This window comes from Leptodactylus fuscus, chromosome 6, assembly GCF_031893055.1.
Source record: "Leptodactylus fuscus isolate aLepFus1 chromosome 6, aLepFus1.hap2, whole genome shotgun sequence".
Classification (NCBI taxonomy): Eukaryota; Metazoa; Chordata; class Amphibia; order Anura; family Leptodactylidae; genus Leptodactylus; species Leptodactylus fuscus.
In genome coordinates, this window is record NC_134270.1 from 26,423,097 (window position 1) to 26,449,533 (window position 26,437).

Consider the following 26,437-nt stretch of genomic DNA (forward strand, 5'->3'; position numbering starts at 1 on the left):
AACAAGTTCAGATCATCAAAGCTTTCCAGAAAAGGAAATAACAAATTTTCTTTCCATGCTGCATTAACAATAAAGCCTAGAACTAGCCATGTAAAATCCTCCAAACAGTTGAATCACACGCTTTCATGGAAGAGTCAAACCACAACTTCACACAACCAGGCGCCTCTCGTAATAAAACATCAAATGTCCGGGATCATTTTACGGGCAGTTCTGTCCATGGGTGCCTGCAGTTTTATGCTCGTCATTATCTTTGAGGCCTACAGCGTGGCAAGCTAGAAGATCTACACGTGTACCTTGTAAAATCTCGAAGGTAGAACAAGCGAATGTGATCTAGGAACCAACGAGTGGGATTAGTCATAGAAAGTATTCTGGTCTTGTATAGTACCACCAAACATGGCCAACGCCATGATCATTTTTGAAGCCCGAGCTAAATGGTCTATCCTTTAGTGGATGTCCCAGTCAACCCTTTCAGTGCTGGAGTGTTCATTGAAGCATTTAATCCTCTCCTGGGTCAATTGGAATAAATTAACATCTGAGCCAGTTGACCCCGAGTGCTGCTATTCTAAGGTGTTCTTATATAACACTAACCTCTTTGTGGCATGATTGAGGGCCTTCTCTGATGTCTTAGGGAGAATAATCAGTTAATGGGATTTGTACTTTTACCCTCGAGGCACTGGGAACATTTTGCAAACATGAGGGGTATGTTAACCCCCTTTGCGCTATTACAGTGTGTAATAGGTCTGGCGTTGACTGTCTGTTAACTGTACGTGCAAGAACCTGGCGGTAGAACTATGAAGAAATATGGACATACAGATTCCAAAATGGCTCACCATAAGAGGCAAAATTTTTGACTTTTTTTTCCCTTCTTGCGATTTAGTGCATCTTGGGAATTTTAAGACTCGGTATTTCGTAACACATGAACACCTGCAATCCGTAATTACGTGCAGCTTTGTTTGGGCGGCAGTATCTGCAGAACGTTGCTATAGTTATCCATGTCTATTTTAATTGTTCTAGAACAAGGTAAATCATACGGTTTTCTCAAAATCTGTTGACTCGGACCGTACAACGGCATCTTTATTGGGTTATTTTTATTTAGCCCATCGTCTTTCCTGAACAAAATGGATACCAATGTAGGAATATTTGCCAAGGTGGTCGTAGAGACAGCCATTGGAATATTGGGTCATTTGGCCCAAAGAGTGTTTTTGGTTTTGCTTGGGGTATGAGGTTTGCGTCCAGTGGTTGGTTGCTCTCCGAATGAGGTTCAGTTCACTTTACGCAAGTAATGTCCATGAGGTTATAATAAAATGGGATAAAGGCTCGGGTACAGAATGTTACTTTAATGGAAAATAAAAGGAAACAATTGGAGAATACCTCTGTGCGTCACATGTGCTGGCAGGCTGTCATGATCCTGGGCGGTTTTGCTGGACCTGCTCTGAAATATATATTTTTTTTTCTTTCTTGAGATGAAGTTGTCTCAAGCTCTCTGTTATGTCTGTTTCTATGGAGAGAAAAAAAACACTCCCGACTGCCAGACTAAGGGAGGGTTGTAAGGGGGAAAGGAAAAGCTAAAGCCGAACGGTGTAATACCGATGGTTTAGTTAGGGAATTTTTTTTTTTTTTTTTTTCATTTGTTGGAGACTTGCTTGGTGATCCAGGTTCAAAGGCTTTTTTTGTCTAATTGTAGATTTCTCTGCAAAGCTTGCATCACATTGCAGAAGCCGTCAGCACTCAGGAGGCACCAACGTCCCTGCCATGAGACGCCCAGTGCTCTAAGTCAAGCTAGCGAAGCTGTGTTACGTTCCGAAATACATAATTATGTTGTCCTTCTTCTTACCTCTTAATTAAAAGCCTTAGTCCCTTTTTCTGTAATACATGTTGTTTAGCTGCAGCTCCTCTTGTCCTCAGGCCAGTGATGTGCTGGTATATATAGACTGGAATATGGTTAGTCATGAGCGTTGTTAAAGGGATGGTCCAGAATTGCAAAAAAATGTTACCCTTTCCTCCATAACATCACCACATTGGGTCAAGTACGGTGTGTATGACTCAAGCTCCATTTAATCAAATAGGTCTCGGCTGCAATACCAGATATGGCCTGTAGGTGAATTAGGTGCATTCTCTGGCAAAGGGGCAGTCTGTTAAACCTCTTAATGGAGTGTCCAGATTTTGTTGTTGCAGGTAATAACTCACCCTCAACTCTTCTACAGACTTCCTTATTTTATTCCAATGTCTGTGTATTCAATCTGGCATGTTGAAAATGCTTTGCCTAGATCTGTGTCCAAATTCATCCCCCTCCCCCTCCTACGAACGGCTATGTCTTGGATTTGTTCTCTCTATAAAATGATCTTTCATTCTCTTGAATGCTTTCTTGATGTGGGTTGTCGAGCATTTCAGGGAGATGAGAGGATTTATTTTGGCCATAAAAAGGTGATGGATTAGCAGCAAATGTAGGGTTCAATATTCTCCTCTGGTCCTGGAGCCAGATGCTCTTGCAGACCTCATATACATCATTCTTATTACCCAAACACTTCCTGTGCCCCACACCCTCCTTAGATCACTAGCTTGCCTTACTATGATTATTCGGATATGTACACGGTTCCCACAAGCCCCTCTTGATCACGTGTGCAAGTGTAATTGTCTCCAATATGGCCTGAAACAAGTGGAGAACAGTTAAAAAGATCATGGGGGAGAGAGTGGAAAATCTTTAGTGGTCTGTATTTTCGTCTTTTATATTTTATTACTGTTGTTGGTGGGAATTAATTGCATGGACTTCTGTTGAAAATGGTGTGATAGCTTGGGGTTTGACTGGTCTTAGTGGTAAAATTTGCAATGATGCCACCACCCCCCTTTTAGTAGCCTTGAGATGTGTAATTAATATTAATAATTTAATTTTTTTCCTCCCTGTTGGTAGCTTACAGGCAGGCTTTCCCAACCAGAGGCCTAGGGGCTTAACCCAATACTCTCCTATGGAATTGTGTTAACCATTAGTCCAATAGTCGGTTCCATCTTGTGCCTGGAATTTCTTCAAGACATTTTCCAAGTGATTGTTGGTGTCTAGATCTCTGACCAACGCAGACACCGTTCTGGCATTGGTCCTTCATACTTATCCAGAATCGCAAGATCTATAGGAACAATACAGTCTCCTCCAATTGCCCAGTTCCCAATGCCATAATAGGATTACATTTTTGAGCCAAAATTACAAACCTCAATGCTTGATCTTCTAAGATCGCCATAAAACCCTATGGAAATACAAGGTCAGTGCAGTGTAACAGGTGAAACCAAGGGACCAACCATGCGCCGTGGATGTATTACATGGCCATCCTAGCCTTCTATTGCACTTCATGACTATAGTGGTTCCTCCATAAAAACACAAATCAATGATCCTAATAAAAAGTAATATCGCTATGTTATAAAGGGTTTAGAATGTGCCTCTCACCCTGGGACCCGGGGCAGCTGCGTCATGTACCAAGGTGTACTGAGGATCCAGGAGTGGGCCGTCGCTGGAGAGCGAGAGCAAACATTCCCCTTGGTAAACAGTGGCCTCTGCCTGGCAGGCTTTGCGAGACTGCAGTTTATTTTGATTTCTTGGAATTCGGCAGACACAAAATCTCTGTTAAATGTTAATGTTTCAAAAGACGCACAGATCAGCATTCTGCTGCGGCGGAGGCAGAGACTGAGGCATGGATGGGGGGGGGGGGGGTCGAGAGAAGGGATTATGGAGAACTGAAAATTCAGATTGATTTATAGACTTTATATTCTTTTCTTTCCTTAAAAATACACTTTTCACTTCTAGCCCTTTTGGTCTGTTTTATCCCCCTGTTGTCTCCTCACCTCTGCCTCTTCTTTTCTCTGCTTCTCCCCAGGCAAAGCTGACCAGCGCCTCTTTTTAGCAAATCTGACGTGGAGCGTAAAATCAGACAGGCAGGTTGAACAACTATTCAATTGTTCCATTCATTTTCGCCTTATTCAGAGACTTCAAGCTGATGGAAGCCTCGACTTTGTACTTTCTGTGCTATTGGGAAAATCTTAGAGAATCTTTATCAAGTAGGAACCATTGAGTCAAATACCCAATTTTTTTCAAAGTCAAGGGCGATCACAAAGTATTGTTCGGTAAAAAGAATTCTGTTCTGGAGCTGCTTGTGGTCGGTTTTCTGAATATGATATATAGAGGTTTTATAGTTAGTCCATATATGATTGTCTTACGATTACGATACGGCTTATGTTAAAGCAGCATGCATGGACCCTGTATAGTGGGGCATGGACCCTGTATAGTGGGGCATGGACCACTTACAACCCTACATAGAGTCCATATAGCACCACGATGCTTACGTTTCTCCTTCCTAGAAGCCATTCTTTCTAGGGTAAGTATCTCCGTAATACAATATGCAACCATGTGTGAATCCAGAGGAGAAACATTTTGGTCGGTATGCTTCTGCATGGATTTGGAGACATGTGGACATGCCGTATTGGCACATGGATATCTGTGGGTGCCATATTAAAGATCTATACAATTTGCTTTACTGTTCCGTCAAAGGAGGAAAAGAAAGAACATGATGTGAGTGTCAGATCAATCAACACCCGATGGACCACGTTGTGCTGTTGGGTATTTTTTTGGACGTAGTCTGCGGCACAGATGTGAACGCAGTCCAGGGGTGTATGAGCCCCTCATATTTATTACTAAGTGGGTAGCTCACCAAAGTGTAAAGTTGACCATGCACGTAAATGGTCGGGAGCTCTCTCACCTCATTTTCCTCCATATACAGCCACGCTCTGCTCGGCCAAGCATACATGTCCTCTCAATACAGACAAGAAAGAAAAACTACTGCCAGACATCCCACCCCTGATGTCTACCTGTCTCCCCGAAAACAAAGGGATCGGACAGTTGATGTCAAGAGGCGCCGTAGATGGTCAACCAATCATGCAGGTTCTGATGACCTTTTTGCTTTAACGTGAGGATTACCTAAATGAGAAACTTCCTTATACCGAGTGTTTTGTATAGTACTATACATACTATAATCATTTTGGCATGTCTTGTCCTTAGATATGCCTATTTATCCCCGAAATCCCTAGTATTGGTGCCCATTTCCGTATAATGACACAATAGGCCCCATATGTGTTTGTACGCTATGCTCTTTGGTAGTTCTCAAGCCATATGACTTCTAGGTGATGAGAGTGACGTTGGGGGATGGTCTTATGTTGTATAGCAGACAGAAAGCCTTCTGAAGTGTAAAAGCTGCTCAAGGAAGCCTGATTGAATGCTGCTGAGATTTTCTTGAGTGCCCATTAAGGAAGTGTCACATGAAAGCATAGTCCATGCTAACCACCTCCTGACAAACCTGATGGTGAACATTAAATTTCCTTGCAGGACCTACATTAAGTAAGGTAATGAAGTGAAAATGTTCTCCTTTTTCTCGTCGCTGTCTGGAAAGCTTTTATTTTCTACGTTTCTGAAAACCTCATCTGCAGGTATTTTTGATGTACGGAGTAGAATCTTGGTCTTGGCACCGTACATTAACCTTTTTTGAAGGCCACATTTTTTTTTCTAGGTTTTTGATGCCATTCCACCATTCCTCTTGATTTCTTACCCATTTTAACACAATTGACCAAGAAACTAGGTCAATGGTATCCTGGAAGACCAACACAACTTATTGCGTTGTCCATGCCAAATTTGCCAATTTTTTTTTTTCAGCCTCGTTCATAGACCGTAGCTTCTGGTTATGCAGAGGTCTTCTGAGACAATATGGGTTCATGTGTGAGCTGCTTTTGTTCACGTGATCACTTGCATAGATTATTGACCAAACACCCTTGTAATTTAGGTATGCCAAAATGCTAATCTAATCTACTTTCATGAATGGAATCGGCTCTAATCACTCCCGAACAAATGTGTTTCCTGTGCGTCTTGCATTCCGTTCTAGTTTCCTCTAAAATTCTTACAAATCAAGACCTCGAGAGCCAAGTGGAGATGTATAATTTGCATCCCTTTACCGCTCCCTTTGAAGAATATTCTCCATTTTAATATAACTTTTTTTGTTTTTTTTAAGTATCACTCTGCCTCAAAACTTTGCAAAATCGGCCCCTACATCTGTAGTGACCTTGGTGCTTTTTGTCTCCTCCTCCCCATTTTAATTTCTTATTCTCCTTTCTATTCTGGTATAATTGACTTGAAATGTATAATTCATCAATTCTCACTGAAGCATGAATTTTTTTTTTTCCAAGCAAAAGTGTTGAGCTATTTAAAAAGGTTTTTAATTTTTTGCATCGAAAAACTTGACAGGCTTGCAGGGAAAAAAAAGGCTACAATTCTGAAATCCGTTACATCGTCAAGGTTCTTTTTTATCGTTTTAGCTTGAATTTTGTTTCTTTCCATTCATTTCAACACAAGCAAATTGCAGACTCTGAAACATTTTTGCTGGTTTTGACATTGGTTGTGTGTCGGGCCGTAGCTGTTCTTTATTTTTAAATTTAAAATTTTTAATATACTAATTTATACAAAATCAGGAACCACAGACTCTCTACTTGAAAGTATAGTTTTACTAGCAATTGCCCGCGGCGTCTTCCGAGGGTTGTTGGTGGGGGACGATGCCCCCGCTGCCAACCCCCAAAGTTATTTGTCGTGCCCACCGCTCCCGCACGGCACACCTGAAACTCCTCCTTCGCGTGCCACCTCCTGTGCGGCCCTGTAGTTTCCCCGGCCCACTGAAAGCTGTCTGGTGCGCCCCCAAACCTCCCCACCATGCCCTCTTTGGCCCGTGGCCTCAGGTACACCTCTGGCCCCCCAAACCCTATCCTGTTCAGCATCCTCCCACTTGCTCCCCTAAATGCCTTGCCCGTGCCTCCACGGTTGGCCCCCGGACCCGGAGCCTACAGACCACCGCTGTGTTGTCCCCCGTAGAGTCAGGCTGCGTGTTGGCGGTGCACTATGAGCTGGGAGTATGCAGAATCGTGTAAGGGGCGCAGTGTCTCCACCGCTGATCACCTTGTGGGGCCCCGCACAGCTAGGCGGCATGGCAGAGTCGATCCAGAGCTGCGAGCAACGGTCGCTTTCTCCGGCTCGCACATCAGCCATTGCCCCACCCACAAAATGACGCGAATATATCGGGCCGCGCAGCTTGTTCATTGGCCCGCCCACAGCCTGCTGCGATCCAATCAGAGGACGGTTCCAAGTTGTGGGATGACGTCATATCAGGTCCTGCAGTGGAGCCGCTGTAAACTTTCTCCAGCTGCGGTCAGGATTTTGGGGCAGTGTGAGACATATGAAGTAGCTTATGTCTCCTTCCTGGTGAATATCTAGGTTTGTGTGAAATCTCAGCCAAATCCGTTTGGCCGTGATTGAGGTACAAACATCTAAACATACAAACATTCACATTTATAATATTAGTGGGATTACCTGGAAGTTCTGGTTGAATGACCATTTGCCCATGACGCCCGCATTGATTTATAGGGTTCTACCTTCTAGAAGGTGGTGCTAGAGCACGTTTCATTCTCCCCTTAAGGCGAACGTTGCATTTGCTTAAAACACAAAGAACTGATCTGCAAAAGAACTCAAGGCAACCATTTTGTCTTTTCCTGGATAGCACAGAAATGCACACTCATCGAATTTTATTTGCAATCCTTTGCAATGCAGGAAAAGTACTAATTCCACAAAGTATGGATAGCTTTTCTTTCACAGAATAAGGGGAAAAAAAACATCTGTTTAAAGGAATGTTTCAGGAGGGGAAAAATGGTATCAGATTAGGAAATTGAAAGCGCTCACAAAAAAGTGGGTCTGGGCTGCCAAGTGATAAATCTGCGTGGAATGTAAGTTCGGAGATGACAGTATAGTGGACATGTCTGGTTTATTTTTTTTGTCTGCAACATATTTTAAGTGTGAGTGAGGAGCTGCTAGGCTTTTGGTAAGAATTTACTGTTTTCTGCTCCCACATGAAGAAGTATGTGGTCATATTTTTACCTTGACATGTCCTACAACCGGTGTCTAGCACACAGCTGCGTGTTTTGTCTAGAAGTCATAGTCTCTTAAACACCTGGCTTTTTTAGTATATATGTCCTCTTAGGTTATATGTACGGGTATGTGTACATCCCGGAGTCTGAAGTCACACACTGTCTTCTGCTGAATGATTTGTAACAGGAAATTTTTTTTACATTTGAAACTTTTCAAACTGGGTTAGGAATTTTAATGATGTCATGTCTGTCCACACGATGAGAAGATGTTCAGCAACTGAGGGTGGAGAATACAAAGTTTCAAGTCATCGCTGCAACAATTTTGTCAAGTCTTTTTGTAAGGTATAGAAAAACAAAAAGTTGAACAAATCGGTCAATATTCCGTTGGATAATTTTAAAATCCGGTTCCGCGTTTTTGTTGACCCCTTGCGAGATGTACCTGTCGGCCAGCCTGAAGACCTTGCGGTGGGCTTTCCTTCTTCTCATCTAAGAAAATATATTTTAAGCGACGCAGCCATAAACAAAAAGTCTTGCTTCCTTGATGTTCATATTAAAACATTCTCTTTTAATTAACTTGGATTCCTAGTATATAAACCTTCCAAGTGCTGTGACCACAACATCCTGTATTTCATTCTGCCTTTCTCATCTTGGGCAACATTTCCTTTAATCCTGAATGGAAAAGTTTGCTTGTTGCATATTGATCCTTTGTGAGGAAGGGCGCAGTGCCAAAACTCCATTAACTTGTACACCCCACAACTTTGGCAAGTAATGTCGCTGGAATGTCTGATGTGAAACAGCCTCAGAAGCTTGAAAGAACAGCCATCGGCTCCACTGGGAGTGCTGAGAATAAAAGATTGCATTTTGTTGTGGCTTTAAAAACTTTATTTTTTAATTTTTTTTGTTTATAAGGCGACGGTGCACCATGGGGCTGTAACTCTTAGCAATCAGATCTGCCCGGAACTGAATTGTATCAACGTTCCGTTGGCAGAATTTTGGATCTTGGCATGGAATCCTATACCCCTAGGGGGTAGAAAAGTCACCCTCATGCACCACCTTCTGGGATCGGCCCGGTGAATGAGCAATCGGCACTAATCCTGCATTGTGCCTTTTTTGTAAGGCTCGATTTAGCCACCAAGCTTTTATTGTGTCTGGTCATCAACTTGAACAAAGAGTTAAGAATCAGTGTCCTCCTTTAGTTAAAAGAGTCACTGTTTTTATTGGCCCTTGTCTAGCCATTTACCTCAGGTTGAACTCCAGCCCAGAAAACAGGGCTGTGGTGACCCTTATGGGCTTGAACGTTCTCTGTAGGCCCTTGCACACCCACTGGAATGCTCCTGAAAGGCAGTGACCTTTTCTCACCCCTCTTGGTCTCCATGGAGCTTGTGTTTCTTTCCAAGTCAGAATTTTTCTTTATGGTTGCTGTCTCCCTAGGGATATGCTCTTACGGGTTCCCCTCCATTCATGTCCGGTGTGTAGCCATTAACCCTTATCTGCTCTTGTGCAAAAGTTTAGTTTTTGGAATTTTTTTTCTTTTTTCGATTTATCAAAATATATTTTTCCTTCTCTCGCAGCGGCACACTCTCCATTTTTCCCTTTCAGAAAGTATTTCGACATTGTTTTGCTTTTTTGATCTGCCGTAGTTGTTTGACTGCCTGGAAAACACCCACATAATTATAGATTTTCCAGATTGTACTTTCCCTGTGGCTTAATTGAAGCACAAGAAGCTTGATGTTTGCAAAGGACACAGTGCCTGCGATTTCTCCGCATAACGTGCTTCTTGACCGCTGGAGTCCTTCGCTCATTCTGTTCACCTCTGCCTAATTTTATTTCACACCCCTTGCTAAAATTTTGAGTGGGCTCCACTGTTACCAAGCAGGTGTGAGGCTTGGATGGCAGCCAGAGTGTAAGTAGAGAGAGAGAGAGGACAGATTGTCGCCATGCAGTTCCACCACACGTGGAGACTGCCTATTGATGAATCTCTGGCAAGAGGCCAGGCACCCAGCTCCCTCCTCCTCCACCCCCTGCAAGGCGCGAGCGTACGGAAAAAATGGCTAGACAGAAAAATTGATTGTTCATGTAATTTGATTTGACATAAGGCAAAGTGGAAAGAGAGGACAGGGAAAAGCTACAACCTCAGCACTGCATTAGCAGAGCGGCATTGATGTGAAAGAATTTATGGCTGCCCCGTTTCTCCTCAGGAAGCGCATTTACACAGCCCTTACCAAAAAGGGGGTCAGAGGAACCTCCAGTAATATTCAGATGAATGGTGCCTCTGTAGTCTAGGAGACACTGTGGGTTTATTGAAAAGTCCCCCCCATTACTAACTAGAACAGATTTTGTTGAGATCACACATTGGGCAACATGTTTTAATGCTGGTCCGTTACAATCGGCCCTTATTAGCGGCCCTGCACAAATAAACCACCAGGCTTGCTGACGTAGACAAGGGACTGTCTGCTATACGCTCACCACACTCCGCTTCTTTAATTTTTTTTGCGTTCCTTTACTTTAGTCTACAATTTAGCTGCTTTTTTGACCTTTTGAGTGCCTTCAAGTTGGGGGTTTCATCTGGATTGAAAATCTAGACTTTCATCTTCAACCTCTTCTACAAACGCATCCATGTAGACATGTATATAGTCTATATTTAGAGGGAACGCCATGCTTCTAAGGAAGCTTAGAGGATGGTGCAGGCGGCCATATCTCTTCTCTGAAAATTCATTTTTTCTTCCTTTTGAGTTCCATTTATGTTGGCCTCTGTAATACTGTTATATTGCAGTTCAGTAGAATATGATCTAAGTTCAAGGTGCTGCTATGTAAACACACGCTACGTGGTTCCCCTGGAGTTTGCACTTGCAGAACTTACTATCTGTTCTACTATAAACTATACGTTGCGAACACATTCCATGCTAAACACCCATAACCAAGAGAGCAGCGAATATGTAGTAATATTTGTACAAGTATTCAGACTTGACTGCGTTCCAAGTGCAGTATTGCATGCCTGCCATTCTTGATTTCTGGTCCTTGCGGTTGTATCCCCGTATAGGTCTAGAACAAATTTACAGTCTGCCAAAAATACTTGAATATTCTAAATTGTCAATTGCAAATTTTGATAGTTGGGGTGTAGATATCCAATTTTTTGGCTTTTTTTTAGTGTTACGATAGTATCCTTGTAAAACTTGAATCACGTTTATCAAGACATCGCCCTCTATAATTATAGGAGACAAAAGGAATCTTCACAGAGCTGAAGTCTTTGCTCCAGAGGGAATATTAACTGCAGTTCCTATGACAGCACAAGAGCACTGTTTGTAACTCCAAGAATAGAGAGCAGATCCTATCGCTGCAGGTCTGGGAACAGTTGGGACGTCAGGAACAGCCTCCAGTTGTCACCATATTTTATGGATCGCTCTTCTGCGAGCATATGTAGAAGGGTTTAGAATCCTCCTTGGCATTATCCATCCCCCTTCCGCTGGCCCTGGAAGCAGACATTAAATATAATTGGTCTTGAAAAGAGAGGCTTAATACGGCAGGCTGACCTGCAAGGACTGAACGATCTGTCTGGGATTTGATCACTACACTGACCTGGGCAAATCCTTTCATCACAGGGAAATCTTCTTAACCATCGTGTCTCCCCTTGAACCTGGGAATGACATTCCTGCACATAAATTGCTATAATAAAAGCATGTAAACTACTTGGTGAAAGGGGGCTGGGTCCATGTGACAATAACGCTACGCAATCCTTTTTGGTGCAACCCAAAGTGACGATAAACATGGCATTCGAAATTCTTTCTGGCAGGTATTTGGTTAAATAAGACAATCTGAAATAGACTAGTTAAGTCCTTAGTCTATCTAGGCGCCTGCAAGGCTGCCATTTAAATCTCCCACGAGTCTTGACATGCGGTATTTTTTTTGAGAAGCGTCTGAGCACATGCACCGAGCATCTAAATGCTTTTCCTCTGCTCTGTTAAAACAAGTTCCATCCCTGTAAGCAGAAGCGCAAAATCGGATCCTTCCATGCTGCCCGGGATAATTGCATAGAGACTAGCAGGTAGGCTTTTTCTGTCTCCCCCTGGGTGCAGCATCTTGCACAGCGAACACGTGACGTACCTAAAGGCAGCCAAAGGAGCTTTCAAAGTCTAAGACCGTAATTGGTTGACTAGCTTTGTCCTTAAAGCTGCGTGGAGGTTTCCAAAGTCATGACAATTGTTTAAAGTAATTAAGCTAGCCGAGATTTCCATGTCCTAAGTCGTCTCGATGCATCTGCCGCGCTAAACTGCAAAACTATCTTTAAACAAAAATATATATTTTATTGTATTGTACACGTTCGTTGAACGAGTATACCGGCTATTGCTCTGGTCGTTTATGGCTCCGAATATACCATACTGGATATTTCGTACAAATTCCCAAGCCTGCTGACTTGCTTTGCACTGTGGAAATGTATCGATTGGCGCCAGCAGAGAAGATGAAGAGTTAATATATAAAGCGTGTCGTTTAGTGTGTAATTTGTTAATGCTTTCGGGAAAGCGCAGGATTGTAATGCAGGTTGAACTGGCTTCTGCTGATCCCGAATCAATACATTTTAATGTCCATTAGCTGTGCATCCAGGTAAAAAAAAAAAAAGAATATCCTGGGCTTCTTAGCAGTGCATGTTCGGAGATTTTTATTTATTTTTTTTCAGTCTGACTGCAGGACAGAATGATTGTATCGAATTAAAATTCCAACTCCCCAATGATGTTGGTGCCAGGTCTCCGGGTAAGACTGCAGTGGAGCAGGGCTGTGTCTAGAGTCTTGCTGTGTTTCTGGAGGTCTGCATGTTCATTGATGCGATCTATGTTATAGGATGCAGAATGTATAATTCTCCAGGACTGAATACAGACATATATATATATATATATATCTCCATTTCCAGATAAGAGGAAAGACCATAGCAATCCTGAGCATTCCCAAGCTTCCATCCCTCTCTACACATAGAAATGTGCAAACACCTCCGCACTAGTCAACACAGAACACAAAGTTCCCACACAATTCTTGCCAAACAAAGCACCAAAGGAAGGTGCACTTCCCTTACACTATCCCCTTTACTGCCGTCTCTTGACCTGCTTTATACGTTGGCAGAATGCCACCGCTTTCGGTCCACCCTTCTCACAATTGGCGTTACTTAAATAAATAAAACTGAAAAATTCCTATTTGGAGCACTGATCGCTTATTGGTCGTAGGTGTGTGTTTTACAGATCAGGGCTTGGAGCTAGACACAAGGGGAAAGTATGCACAGGATGGTGTGACATTACTTATCTAAAATTCCAGCCTGGTTACGTGGGCCGATACAAGTGCAGATGCCAACAAATCCTACCAACTAATGAATTGTTGGTGGTCGCTTTGACTGATGGAGCTATGATTTAGCAATGGTGACTCATCTCGAACAACAGAGACTGCACATTTTCTCCCGGCTTATTCAGAGACTGTTATTTCCTTTCGTTTATAAAAGAAGAAAAAACTATTGTAGAGATTTACTCCATAGTAAGCCAAGGGACAGGCGTGATGAAGAGTGGAGTGCTCATTTTGTCCTGATGAGTCAATTTTTGGAGGGGTTTAATTATTACCATGTTCAAGCTGTCCTACATCGTATGTCTTCTCTGTAGACCCATGTACAAAGAATATTCCACCTGATTCATAGACTATTTTTGATTAGCCTGTTTACAAAGTTGAGTATAGAATGTGAACACTAAAGCCTATAGCTATACAGTTCTTCCTGGCGATGTCCGTTGACTCAAGACGCCACGGTGTAGTGATGATTCTGACCATGTCTTGAGAACGGTTCCCTGTCTATTCTCACTTCTTCATTTTAGAGTCTCCAGATGTCCCTTGTGACGAGAATGGACTTCTTCATGATAATGTGACAAAGTGTTTGCAAGGGGTGGGGTGTGTTGGATGAGCACAGTAGTGGCAACCCATATCTGTCTTCATAAATGTATCCCATTTATAGCTGGACATACACATTAGATTGTTGATTGAACCCATCAATTAATGTGAGAGCTGTGGACACTGTGTATGGGGGTCTTATGAGTCTCTTCTGACCGGGAGAGAAGGATCAGGCAGTCGAATGACAACATGCTTGATCCTATTGTTTTCAGGAAAGGTAAGCCAACACCAGAGGTGTGTGTCAGTAGCTTCTTCCCAACTCCCCAATAGATGCATGTTATACCAAGTATGAAGGAGTCGGAGAGGGATGGCTGACTTCAGCCAACCAATATCTAGTGTAGATGTCCAACATTCAGGTTTATACAAACGCTGGTTACATATACGTTCTCCCTGCACCACAAGACCATATTTTGAAAAACACATACCCACAACATTACAATCATCCACTGCACTCAGTCTTGCCCATAAATAAACCATTGCAGCCAAAATTACGCAACCAACGCAGTTTTGGTTTTGACCAATTTTAGTTGATGGTTGGCTGTATGGAATGACCATTCCATTCCATTTTTATATACGAACGATTGTTTTCCAAATGTTAAATATCATTGCTCTAGTATTCTAAAATCTAATGTGTGACTGATTTTAGAAAGGGGTTATTATTAGTATTGCCCTAGTTTTTGAAAAAATTTTGTCCCATAGATTCCCTTTTTAGAACTTTCATTGCTCATTTATGACCATAGCTAGTTCCAAATCCAAGGCTCTGTATTCTTGTTGTACCTAGATTTATCTGATCTGGTAAAGCCCTTCCTATTGGTTACCGTTTGCTATTTGGTTTTCTTATAACCTCAGACATGTCTCGAATCACAATGCACGTCTTGTAGCTTCTCGCTCTAGTAAAAACGGCATAAATGTGAGAATATTGCCTTTTTACAAGCTTTTATCACCTGGCATTTTCTTAGAAGACATAAAGCATTCTTGTCATTTTATGTGCTCTGGAAGATTAAGAGCTTTTTGCAGAGCGGTGTGCATTCATTTTAGGTATGTGTCACTCTCTACCTATACGTAACCTTTTGACATTTAATAGTAGGTTGCATTCTTCAGTAATGCAAATGTCCCGTGAAATTTTCGACCAGTCTGTTCTTCGTAATTGGTTCATTGGAAGGGTTTCCTGTTGTGATCTATATTTGTCCTTGCATTTTATGTCCAGTAGGGTGGCCATATTAAGCAGGTGAATTAAAGGTGATGCATAATTAAAAAAAAAAAAAAAACATAACTGCTTTTATACAAATGGCACAGTCCAAAGGTTGGTGGTGGTATTGCAACCCAACGGAAGAGTTGGGTTGATATGTTGGGTTCTGCATACGCAACAGACGCAGATGCTTTTTTCCTGAAGACTTTTTTCAATCCTGTCCACCCCATTTCATCAACCATTGACGGTTCTGAAATTTTATTATTGTATAGCCTGTGTAGTCATGGGTACAGATTTAAAGGGAGTGTGTCACCAAAACCCAGCATATTAACCCATCCTTGGAGATGGTTAGGTTAGGGTCTCCAGAACCCAACATATCAACCCAACTCTTCCGTTAGGTTAGGGTCACCTGAATCGAACCATATTTTCCTTTGTAAACTAGTGCCTCTTTTGCCAAGAGATCACTGTTCTCCGATGCAAGTGAGGGCATGGTCCAAAAATGGTCCTCCTTGTTCCAAAAATCTAATATTGAGAAAACGGAGATATCTCCGGCACAGGTTCACTTTATTTTACGTGACTCTACCTTATCTATGGGACTGGGTTGATATCCCGGTTCTGGTAAATATGATACATGGACCAGTCCAGTGATGGGGAAAAATTCTATAAAAAAAAAAAAAAAAAAAAATTTTTCTTTAAACTTTGCATTGCCCTAAATGGAAATTTCACACAAGTATAGTGGTAGCAATGGTAAGCGTATCATGTATCTGTACAGAAGAGCTCATATTAAAACACAAAGGGAGGGAGGATCTCCAGGCCAGGAAAGCGTATTAAATAGGACAATTGTTCTTATTCACGGTCTCATCCACACTTCAGACACTGGGTGTCTCTGATTACACATACTGCCTCTCCAAGTTTAGTGGCAAAGTCTGTTTTGTCTAGTACAATGGTATCCAGACACTGCTTGCCTGGAAGCAGCTGCATGGTATGTTGTGTCTTCTTCTGAAAGGCGGATTCCTGGATTCTTTTTTTTTTTTTTTTTTCTCTCGATTAGATTCTACAATGTAACATTTGATTACTTGTCCTTACGCCACATGGGGCTCGCCATTCAATGCTCAGAGAGCCTATAAGTACATTCTAGACATGTTGTTGTATATTCATTTAATTAGATTGTGAAGAGCCCGACAATCGCATATTAGGTTGCCTTGAAATCTCACTCACATCTTGGCCCATCCATATCGCACCTACGGCCCCTATGTTATGCAGACTGGTCTACTTGGTTAGCAGAACATCACAAACTCCTATTCTGTCTAGCACTTTGACACTTAAGAGAGGCGAAAAAGAAACCTACTACTTTTGAGGTTTGCGTTAAACAAATAAATAAGAACTATTAGACCGGCGCCTGGCGTTGTGGTTTTGCTGTTGGTGAGAACCTCTTAGTTTTTTTGCAGTTCGCAAGAGATTGTAGCGAAACAGGAAGACCTCACCCTAAGTCTGCTCAAAAAAATTACCTCTACTTTCTGCTTTTAGCAAGTACAGTCATTGGGCAACTTATGATACCGTATCAGATGGTTGACACTACAATTTTTTTTTCTTGCAGTGGGTTAGAATATTATCATTAGTCTCTGTTGATTTTAGTAGAATTTCCCAGGACCATTAATACTGTGTAAATGCTAATAACCAGGGACTTCGTCTAGCAATGTAGCAATTTCCACAATGCTCCAGATCTTTATGTAAGACACCAGAGGCCAATGCTTTGTAAACTGACTTGACCTTTTCCGTTCCGCCGGTTTTCTTTTTGGTGTAAAAACTTTACTTGCAGCCTGTTTAGGCTTGTCGCCTACTCTCCGCGCGTTGACTTGCCGTAGCTTGCTTTCTTCAAACTCAAACACTTCATTGGTATTTCCATGAGGCTGCCTGCATGGTCTTCATTAGGCTTGCCTTGTCATGTGTGATCCTAATAAAATGTCCCACCTTCTTTTACATTCTTGCCTCTCATCATCCCCAGAATTGCTGAATGTCTCGCTTTTTTTTTTTTTTTTTTCCAAAAAGTAGGTTCTTATTGTGGAATTTGTCAGTTTAACTTTGAGCAGAGGCGTAGCCTAAAATATCTGGGCCCAATACAAAATCTTATACAGGTGCACTACCTCTGCAGTCCTACAGCTAGGCTCCAGGCTCGGAGGGCTCCTATACGCTACGTACAGGGCTTGTAGGATTCTATCAGTAGATGGTTTGTTGCAGAGTACTTGTCCCACCCTTCCAGGGCTTCATTAAAGCAGACTCTTCCCGCATCTGCTCGTAAGTCACCCTGTCGTTTACCTCCGTGTATGTGTGTGTGCGTAGAAGGGAACGTAGTTCTTGCCAAGAGGTCTCTTCTATGCTTTAGGGTGATTTACAGTCCAAGCATCTAACCACTTGTGGAAAAGTCAAAGCAGGATTTGGCATCTTACCCAGAATCCAGTGCAGCTGTGGCAGAGTGAAGTCATCTTCATAACAACCATGACAAATAAACACAGTCTGCGCTGTTCACGCTGTTCCTGATTCACACCACATAAAATATTCCTTCTATGTGCAGGCGAAAAGCAGACATTTGTCATTTTCAGGGCGGGTTTGGAGGGGGCGCTCATTCTGACCAGTTCCATTTCTGTCATTGCTAAAATCGGTAGCGCAGTGAAGTCATTTTTGGCCTCTTAGAGCTCTTTTAACGTTACGTGAGGCGAGGACCAGTTGAGGGCCAGGAATGGGTTTACCCTTTATAGTCACAGATGCCGCACCACATAACTCCGTTCACAGGAGACATGGCAAAAGTTATTTTCAGTTGTGCAGTTAAAATAATTCTTGAGGAACTTCAGACTAGCAGCAAGACTTCCCTAAATGAGTACTTCCGTGTCTAATCTCCTTGTTCCCGTCAGATGGCATGCCTTTACTTGACCAGTGTAGAGAAGTTGTCTTACGTAGAGATGTAAGGACTCCATCTTTACATTGAGAAGTCTGATATGTGGCCTAACCCACCACGATGTCACCACATACTGCTAAATATTTATAGCCTACATATGTATGGAATGAAGTGTCCGATCAAAACTGAATTGTTTGGTATTTTCTTTTTCTAGATTTCTTCCGAGCCTGCACCTAAAAAGTCCAAAACTGATGAATCCATCATCCACTCCCCAAGCTCAGCCGATAAAGACAAGTCCTCAAGTTGGTTACGGAATTTGTCAAACTCCAGCAAGGTGCGTTCTAGATTATATAAGAGGACTCTAGCGGTCATTGTGACTTTGACTACCTAACCCTGGATAGAATAGGCAAATCTTTCTTCCATGATGTAAATAGGAAGACAGTGCCTCAGTCATGCAGCCCAATAGAGGGCGCTCCTCTTCACAGTGGAGCGTCTATGGCTTAATAAGACTCCACAAACCTAAATGGTGGTCTCTCCCTAAGGAGTGACGATATCCCCTTAACCCTGTCTAGAAGCCTCTCACCTCTGCCAAGTCAGTCTTCTCTGCGCCGGGCTGAAGAGATCCAATCAGATCGAAACAGCTGTCCTTGGCTGAGAAGACTGGCTTGGTAAAATCCCACATCACTTGCAGCAAAGGCCTCTGGGAAGGTCGGGCATGATGTTAAAGGGAGCGCCCTCTATAGGGCTTTGTGACTGAAGCACTGTCTTCCTATTTACATCTTGGAAGACAGATTTGCATATTCTTCCCATGATCCTCTTCACAATATAGCGTCTATGGCTTAATAAGACTCCACACACCTAAATGGTGGTCTCTCCCTAAGGAGTGACGATATCCCCTTACCTGGCCCTGGGAAACGTCTACTCATTTATGATGGTGCGTTCTGGCACATGTAGGAGATGAAGTATGTGGCTTTGTAGTGCCTTAGAGACTCTACAAGCTGCAGCCCCCCCCCCCCTATAACCCATAAAATCTGCAGGATCTTCATATTATTTATTGGCAGGCAGATCTAATCCAGTTCATCCTCTCCAGTGCAAGTTGCTAAGCAATTGGGATCAACACGACAAACTAAGGAAGGGATCGAGAGACATTCGGCAGTGGACACCCTTGATGGCCAAAAACCTCCAGACTGTAATTTGTCATATGTTTAGCTCCGGTGATGAGGATATTTGGCCAAGCTAAAATATCCTGTAAATGTTGGCAGCTTCTTCAGCACAAATGTTTTGGGTATTTTTTTTTTCTTTATCATCATCTTAAGGTCATGATAATTCTTCAAATTAGCCAACCATGATGGAGGCAAAATTGAAAGAAACTAAATCCCCCCCCAAACCACCAAGTTCTATTCCCATTGCCAATGTTGTCCAGTAGGGGGCAGCTAATGTTATCTAGCTCTATTATCTTTTTGGATGTGTAGATTATTTTGGAAGATTGTAGATACCTTTTATTCTGGCAACAGTTTTTTTTTTTTTTTTCTTAACCCTTCAACTTTTATTTTCTTTACACAGAATCCAGCATATAGTCACCCTCGCCCGCGCCTGTCGGCATTCCGGCCCTGGTCCCCTGCCATTTCAGCAAATGAAAAGGAGTTGCCAGCCCTTATCAGAGATGGGTAAGTCTATAATATAGTAATCTCGAGATTTTTGTTATTAATATTAGTCCATTACAAAAATAGAAAAGTCGTCACGAATATTGATGTGAGGAAGCACGGTGAGTTAGGGGTTAGCACTGACGCCCTGTAACGCTGGAATTCTGGGTTCGAATCTGACCAAGGGCAACGTGTGCAAGGGTTTCCTCCAGGTCCTCCATTTCCATACTGACCCTTGTGGGTGTTGGGGATCAGCGTTCGGCCACTAACTCCTCAATGCTCCCCACGCTTGTGTGAGAATTGCGCCTTACAAATGTTTGTCATTGTTATTATTACATTGACTACATTGCTACATTGGCAGTTTATAAGATTTTGGTTTTCCTATCTCAGTTTTTATAGTTACAAGAGCTTTGAGCACCTGGTTGCCCCCAATGTCGCCCTGGCACCCCCCGCCCCACAGAAAGTCATCACAAGCCCGCTGTGTGCCCCGACTGTGCCAAGAAGCATACAGACATCAAGTAGCCCTGCTCAGTCCCGAAAACGACGGCCAACTGCAGAAATGGCCCCAGTATCTGAGGCACCAGCCCCTCCTATCCCAGCCCGGGAAGAAGAGAAGGAGTCAGAGACGGAAATCGAGGTGGAAAGTAGAGAAGAATGTAAGTGTGAGTTGACTTTTTTAATTTATTACTTTTCATAGTATGAAATGACCGCCGCTATACAAGGTGTCAAGCTCTCCTGGGAATGACGATCTGCTTAGGTTGCCCTTTCACCCAGCGTGAGATATATAAAGCTTGCTGTGCAAGCATATCCACTGGAACCTTCATACGATTAATAATGATGTTTGCTCTATACAGCTCGAAGGGTGGGTGATGAAATTGAAATTACAGATCGAAGATTAAATGGATTATGTTTACGAGTCGGGTTCCAGTAGCTAATCTGTGCTGTTCTTCTGAAGCTGGGTATCACCTTGCCTGGTGGATGAATCACTTGGGTCACACTCGGGTCATCGCGCTCCATGTCGTACTTCTCCTGTGATACTTTGGTGTGCCATACGCAGGAACTCTGGGATGGAATTTTTATTGCTGACATTTTAGGAGCTAGTTTGTGCATTACCCGAGATTACAGATTGTCACACTTCTAATTGAATTCAGATGTTTATTAATCTTACGGTATCGTGTGAAAGGTTTAGACATGGCCTTCAACGTGCTTTGCAGGTAGCTGTCCATTTTTTTTTCCCCTATCCTTGGAAGATCCTACTCCTTCATCTGTGTACTTTTGAATATGACGCAGGATGAAGAACCCGATTTTGTTTGAGTAATTTTTGTAATTTCCTTCCACTGTTTATGAGTTGCATTCGTCTTGGGTTTAAAGATACGCTTGACCTATTCGTTGGCGTAGACTTTGAGTAAGCAAAAATCAATTGGTTATATCCGTTCTTATTATCTTGGTTTTTCCTGTCTTACAGTTACCTCTTCGCTGTCTTCGCTCTCCTCTCCTTCCTTCACATCCTCAAGCTCAGTCAAGGAGTTAAGTTCTCCAGGCATGTTGGCCCCGGCCGTAATTAACCCTTCTTTCGAGGGGGCGCACCATGGTGACTCTCACAACAGCGGACTTGAGGCAGAATTGGAGCACCTACGGCAAGCTCTGGACAGTGGTTTAGATTCCAAGGAAGCCAAAGAAAAGTTCCTCCATGAAGTAGTTAAAATGAGAGTGAAACAAGAAGAAAAACTGAATGCGGCATTGCAGGCCAAGCGGAGTCTTCAGCAGGTAATATTTCCATTCGAAGTCTAGATAGGTCACCAATTCTTCTGATGGAAGAAGATGGGCACGGTATGATGATGAAGCGGCCGTCACTACCAATAGTCTGGTACACCTGTCGTGTGCGATAAATACGATGTTGCAACTCTTTCATCTTAGTAAACCTCTCCAAGGGTGCAACCGATTAGGTTTGCCAGTTAAAATAGAAAAAGGAAGGAAAGCACCATGGACACTGTTTCCAAGGAAGGATGAGTTGGAGACAAAGGCACCTTCTGCGGAAACAGTAGCGTCAAAGGTGATTCAACTACTACATCATCCAGATAGAAATTTATATTAAGAATAACTTACATTCTCCACCTGTGAGATGATGGCGCCCCAGACAGGAGACAGTAGTGCTCCTTGCCGTCTACAAGATGAATCGTGGCAGCTTCCTTCCCCCGCGCTATGGAGTTCCTAATTTTGGTGGAGAGAAAGTCAGGAGTGCAGCGAAGTTAACAATGGCTTGGCTGGGATGTCATATTATTGTAAAGGGAAAAGGATTTCCCATGACCTAGCTGCAGGGTGTTACTTAACAGAAATATGTTGTTGTGCATGTCCGTATCGGAGAGCGAGAGGAAGTGTCATTTCTGGTCCTGGTTTTTTGTCTCCTCCCCATGTTTTATCCTAAGCATAACGATTATGAATTGAGTGATTTGCATTGTTTTGATTGGTTACCGAGATCTACGCCCATATTCATTGCAGCATTTGCTCTATTTACAGCATCTCCTCCCTGCCCTGTATATAATGGTACACCATGTCTGTAGGTGAATAGGTCATTCACAGGCTGGATCTATTGCTGCGTTTCATATTGGTCCCTATTAATCTTTTTACTTTTTTTTTTGTTTATTAGATTTTCTTAAGCTAAAGTCTCTTTTATGGTTCTCATTAGGAGCTGGAGTTTCTCCGTGTTGCCAAGAAAGAGAAATTGAGAGAAGCAACAGAGGCAAAACGCAACTTAAGAAAAGAAATTGAACGTCTCCGAGCTGAAAACGAGAAGAAAATGAAGGAGGCGAACGAATCGCGGTTACGTCTGAAGCGAGAATTGGAACAAGCTAGACAAGTTCAAGTGTGCGACAAAGGCTGCGAGGCTGGCCGGATACGGGCGAAATACTCAGCTCAGGTAACTTTTTGACATCTACGATATTGACAAGGTTCCTAGTATACGGTTTGATCAAAGTGTATGAGCCCATCCATCACTTCACAGAGACTTTATTCTTCGGTTATTCTTCCAGTAGTGAATATAAGCTTGTATTTAAGCACATTGACCAAAAACAAGAGAAAACAATTTCTGCTTCTTTGAAAATACTCAGTCAATAACGGGAAGGGGCGTAGACTGATTCTACTGATGTGAGACATGCCAAAGCAGGAAATGATGTGAACTTCCTCCCCAGCTTTACACTGATAAGAGGCCTCCAGACTAAACATTACTAGAGTGAGAACTCCGAGATGGGTGTTACCTGCAACTCACTTCCATAGTACATAAAGTGCCAAGCTACAGCTGTGTGCCTATAGGAAACCTATAGGAAACCTATAGGCAGATCTGTACTGGTGGTGGCCGGAGGAACTCAAGTATTATAGAAAATCTCACAACATTACCATTATTTCCATTTGGATAAAGGCTACGTAGTTCATTGCTGATACATTGTGGCTTGCCAGTAGGTCGGAGCAATCTCAGAACCTGGAATGCTTTGCACCGTACATGGGAGGCCATACCGGCAGCCCACAGCTTTGGAGGAGAGTAGAATAGAGAAAAAGGATCTATTCTAGTGCCGCCTTGCATTGTGAAATAATTAGCAGCGTGTTTCTACACAGCCAGCAGTCAGGGGCATGCAGCTTCCTCTGTCAAGGTCAGAGTAGGGTCACTTAACCAGCATCCTTCTATAGCAGATACAGAAAGAGGTCACAGATAAACACGCTGTATTTGTTACAGCATCACATCCTTGAGTCTACTTCCTTTGAAATAAAGGTCGTCCGTGAATTAGTTGCCATTAAGCTCCGAGCTGTATTATTGCAGATCTACTTACACATATTTGTCATTTTTATTTTGAAATCAATTATTTTATTTTTTATTTTATTTTTCTTTACTCTTTTTTTTTTTCTAATTTATTAAGATTTTTTTAATTGAAGAAATACATCCATATATGGATATAATTAAAAGAGTTTTCTAGCAGGGAAATTAAAAAATAAAATAAAAAATCTGCTCAGAATTGGTTACAAACCTAAAAGAAGCAGTGCTCCTTTTCCGACACTGATGGAGTCCCCTGCTGGTCTCTACTTTTTTGGTCCCAAATGCTTGTTCAGGGTGACATAGTGGCTCAGTGGTTAGCACCACAGCCTTGCAGCGCTGGAGTCCTGGGTTCGAATCCAACCAAGGACAACATCTGCAAGGAGTTTGTATGTTCTTCCCGTTACTGGGGTTAAAAAAAGGAAATGGTTGTATAGTCCATCTCTGGCTAAGGCAGATCCCTACTTTAGGCAGGAATTTCCTGTGTGTTGTTACCAGAAAGTAAAGACTGGCAAAGGTATGGAGGATTAGTGAGAGGAGTCCTGCTTCTGTCATGTCTTAAAGGGTGTTCCAGGATTTGGAGCAACCCATGGGTGGTAGATGTAAAAGAAGAGAAAGCATACTCTCCTTTCCCCCAGGATGCGTTGACCACCACTGGTCCTTTTCCCATAACGTGACAGGGCTGTGGCACCAGAAGTCCTGAGCCACAGACGACCACTGAAACCAGTCAATGGCTTCTCAGGTTTCTGGGCAGGGACCTATGTCAGTGGTTGTGCGACGCTCAGGACTTCCTGAAAGGGGGCCATTGTCAGCCAATGGAGCAGAGGGGAAAGGCCGCCCTAACTGTTCCTCCAAATCCTGGAAACCTCAACATCTTAACACACTCTGAGCCTGTTTTAGGAATTTCCCCTGCTAAAAAAAAAAAAATATTCTTGTAATATTTCCTGACCAAGTACTAATTTCCTTTTTCTAACCTGCCTTAGATAGAGGAACTGCAAGCAAAACTCCAGCATGCAGATTGCGACAGAGAGAAACTTCGGACAGACCTTGTACAGGAGCGGGAAGCCAGAGAACACTTGGAACAAGTTGTCAAAGACCTACAGGAACAACTTTGGGCCAAGCCCACCAACCTTTCCAGCAGTGAACACTCACGAAAAGACATTGAGAACTAATGCAAACAAAAAAAAAAAACAACACACAAAACAATTCCTTTTAGAAGCAAAAAAAAGACAAAAAAGAGTAAAAGTATCTATTCATAAACAAAATTCTACGTATATGCACAGGAAGAAGAGGAGGTTGTCCGATGTATGCATGAATAGGTGCACGTGTGAGTGTATGGAGTGTGTGCGTTGCGCATGCACTTATAAATATGGACATTTTTACAAGAGTGGAAATTGAGAGATCCTATACAACAGAAGCACTGAACTATGCCTCGTTTGAACCCACACAGCACAACATCTTACTGTGCCTCAGACAGAGTGTTTATAAAAAAGGAGCCGTTTCGGCTCCAAAAAAAATTTAAAGATTTTTTTTTTTTTTTTTCTACGTGTCAACTACAAGATAACGCAGCATTCAAGTCAAAGATTCAAACAAAGCAAGCATGATCGGTCCTTTAAAAAAAAAATATACGGAAAAAAAACTGAAAAAAAAAAAAATCATTCTTACGCTTGCCTGGATCACTTTGAGATTTACATTTTCTTATAAGCTATTTAATATAAAAAAATATATTAAAATGATGAGGACGTTGTAAAGACTCCGTATTAAAAAAGGGGGAATTTTTTTTTTTTTTTTCTTTTTTTGTATAACAGAACTGAAACTTTGATGCACAATTTTAACTGACTTGTTACAGGCTTTTTTTTTTGGGGGGGGGTTTATTATAAAAAACAAAAAAAAATAATCACCCCTTCCTTGCTACTCCAGAATCCACCCTTCCTCTCAATGCCATATTCACGTCGACTGTGCAATGTATTGGTAGCAAGCCATCAATCGAACCCTGTTAAATTAGAGTTTCTACTACATTAGTGGCTTCTCCGTCAGATCGTGTTGCCTGGGATTTATCGAAATGCTCCACTTTTTTAGGTTTTTTTTTGTTTGTTTGTTATCCTTTCTTTTTGTAACCTATATATATATATAAAATATATATAATTTTTTTATGTTTTTTTTTTTATTTTGTTTCACTGAGACAGGTTTATCTGTGCACATATAGGAGAGGGCAATAGACAGGAAATCAAAGACGACAAATAAAAAGGAAATGGAGCTGTTTTAGCCGTATCGACCAGTGTTTTATAAATCCCGCCATATTGGAAAGAGCTATTTAGGTAGAATGAACCTAGACGATGTAATGCGGCGCTCATTCTGACACGTAAACGTGTGTCAGAGTCAGCGCTTCAAAACAGAATCCCATTGACTTCAATGGGTTCCGTCTTACGCGCGCCACACATTGAAATCAACGGGAGGCTTTTTAACCCGTTGATTTTCAATGTGCTACGCGTGTTCAATGGGATTCTGTTTTGAAGCGTTTCCGTGTCCGAATGAGTGCCACGTTGCATCGTGGGAACGGGCCCTAAGGCTTCTTTACTAAAGGTTTATAAAGGGAGCAATCAGATTGGAACGAAGTATAATATACAGATGGCTAGAAGTTTTTGAAAAGAACAGCAAGTATTTGGAAGTCTATATAATCTAATCTGGTAGAAAAATAACAAAGTTTTTTTTCTGTTCATGAATTCAGTATTCAACCTTTTACAGCCGTGTTAGTCTGTTTTCGAGTGCAATACTGAATGCTAACTAGAGAGATGCAAACACTATGTATCCTATACACATAGCTGGAATTAGGGGATAGCTTTGTACATACATGTTGTAATGGCCGCTAGGAACAACATCTGCAAGGAGTTTGTATGTTCCCCCCCGTGTTTGCGTGGATTTCCTCCCGTTCTACAAAGACATACTGATGGGTAAACAAAAAATCCCTATATGGGGCTCACAATCTACATTTCAAAAAAAAAAAAAAAGTGGTAATGGCCTCATGAGATGGAATATCCCAACCACAAAGCACAATAAGCTGT

The 26,437-nt window shown here is 42.2% G+C and overlaps 1 protein-coding gene across 3 annotated transcripts in view; it reads left to right on the top strand.

Moving 5' to 3' along the window:
* SKI (SKI proto-oncogene) overlaps window positions 1-25,108 on the top strand; it is a 307,129-nt gene extending 282,021 nt beyond the window's left edge. For 2 of the 3 annotated variants that reach the window (XM_075279626.1, XM_075279625.1), the window contains 6 exons: window positions 18,145-18,264; window positions 19,494-19,597; window positions 19,964-20,235; window positions 21,039-21,340; window positions 22,260-22,490; window positions 24,359-25,108. In XM_075279626.1, coding sequence (XP_075135727.1) covers window positions 18,145-18,264; window positions 19,494-19,597; window positions 19,964-20,235; window positions 21,039-21,340; window positions 22,260-22,490; window positions 24,359-24,547 — 1,218 coding nt within the window. In that variant the 3' untranslated portion in view covers window positions 24,548-25,108. The remainder of the gene's footprint in view (window positions 1-18,144; window positions 18,265-19,493; window positions 19,598-19,963; window positions 20,236-21,038; window positions 21,341-22,259; window positions 22,491-24,358) is intronic. The other variant, XM_075279627.1, reaches the window with a different exon arrangement.
* Window positions 25,109-26,437: the final 1,329 nt, after the last annotated feature.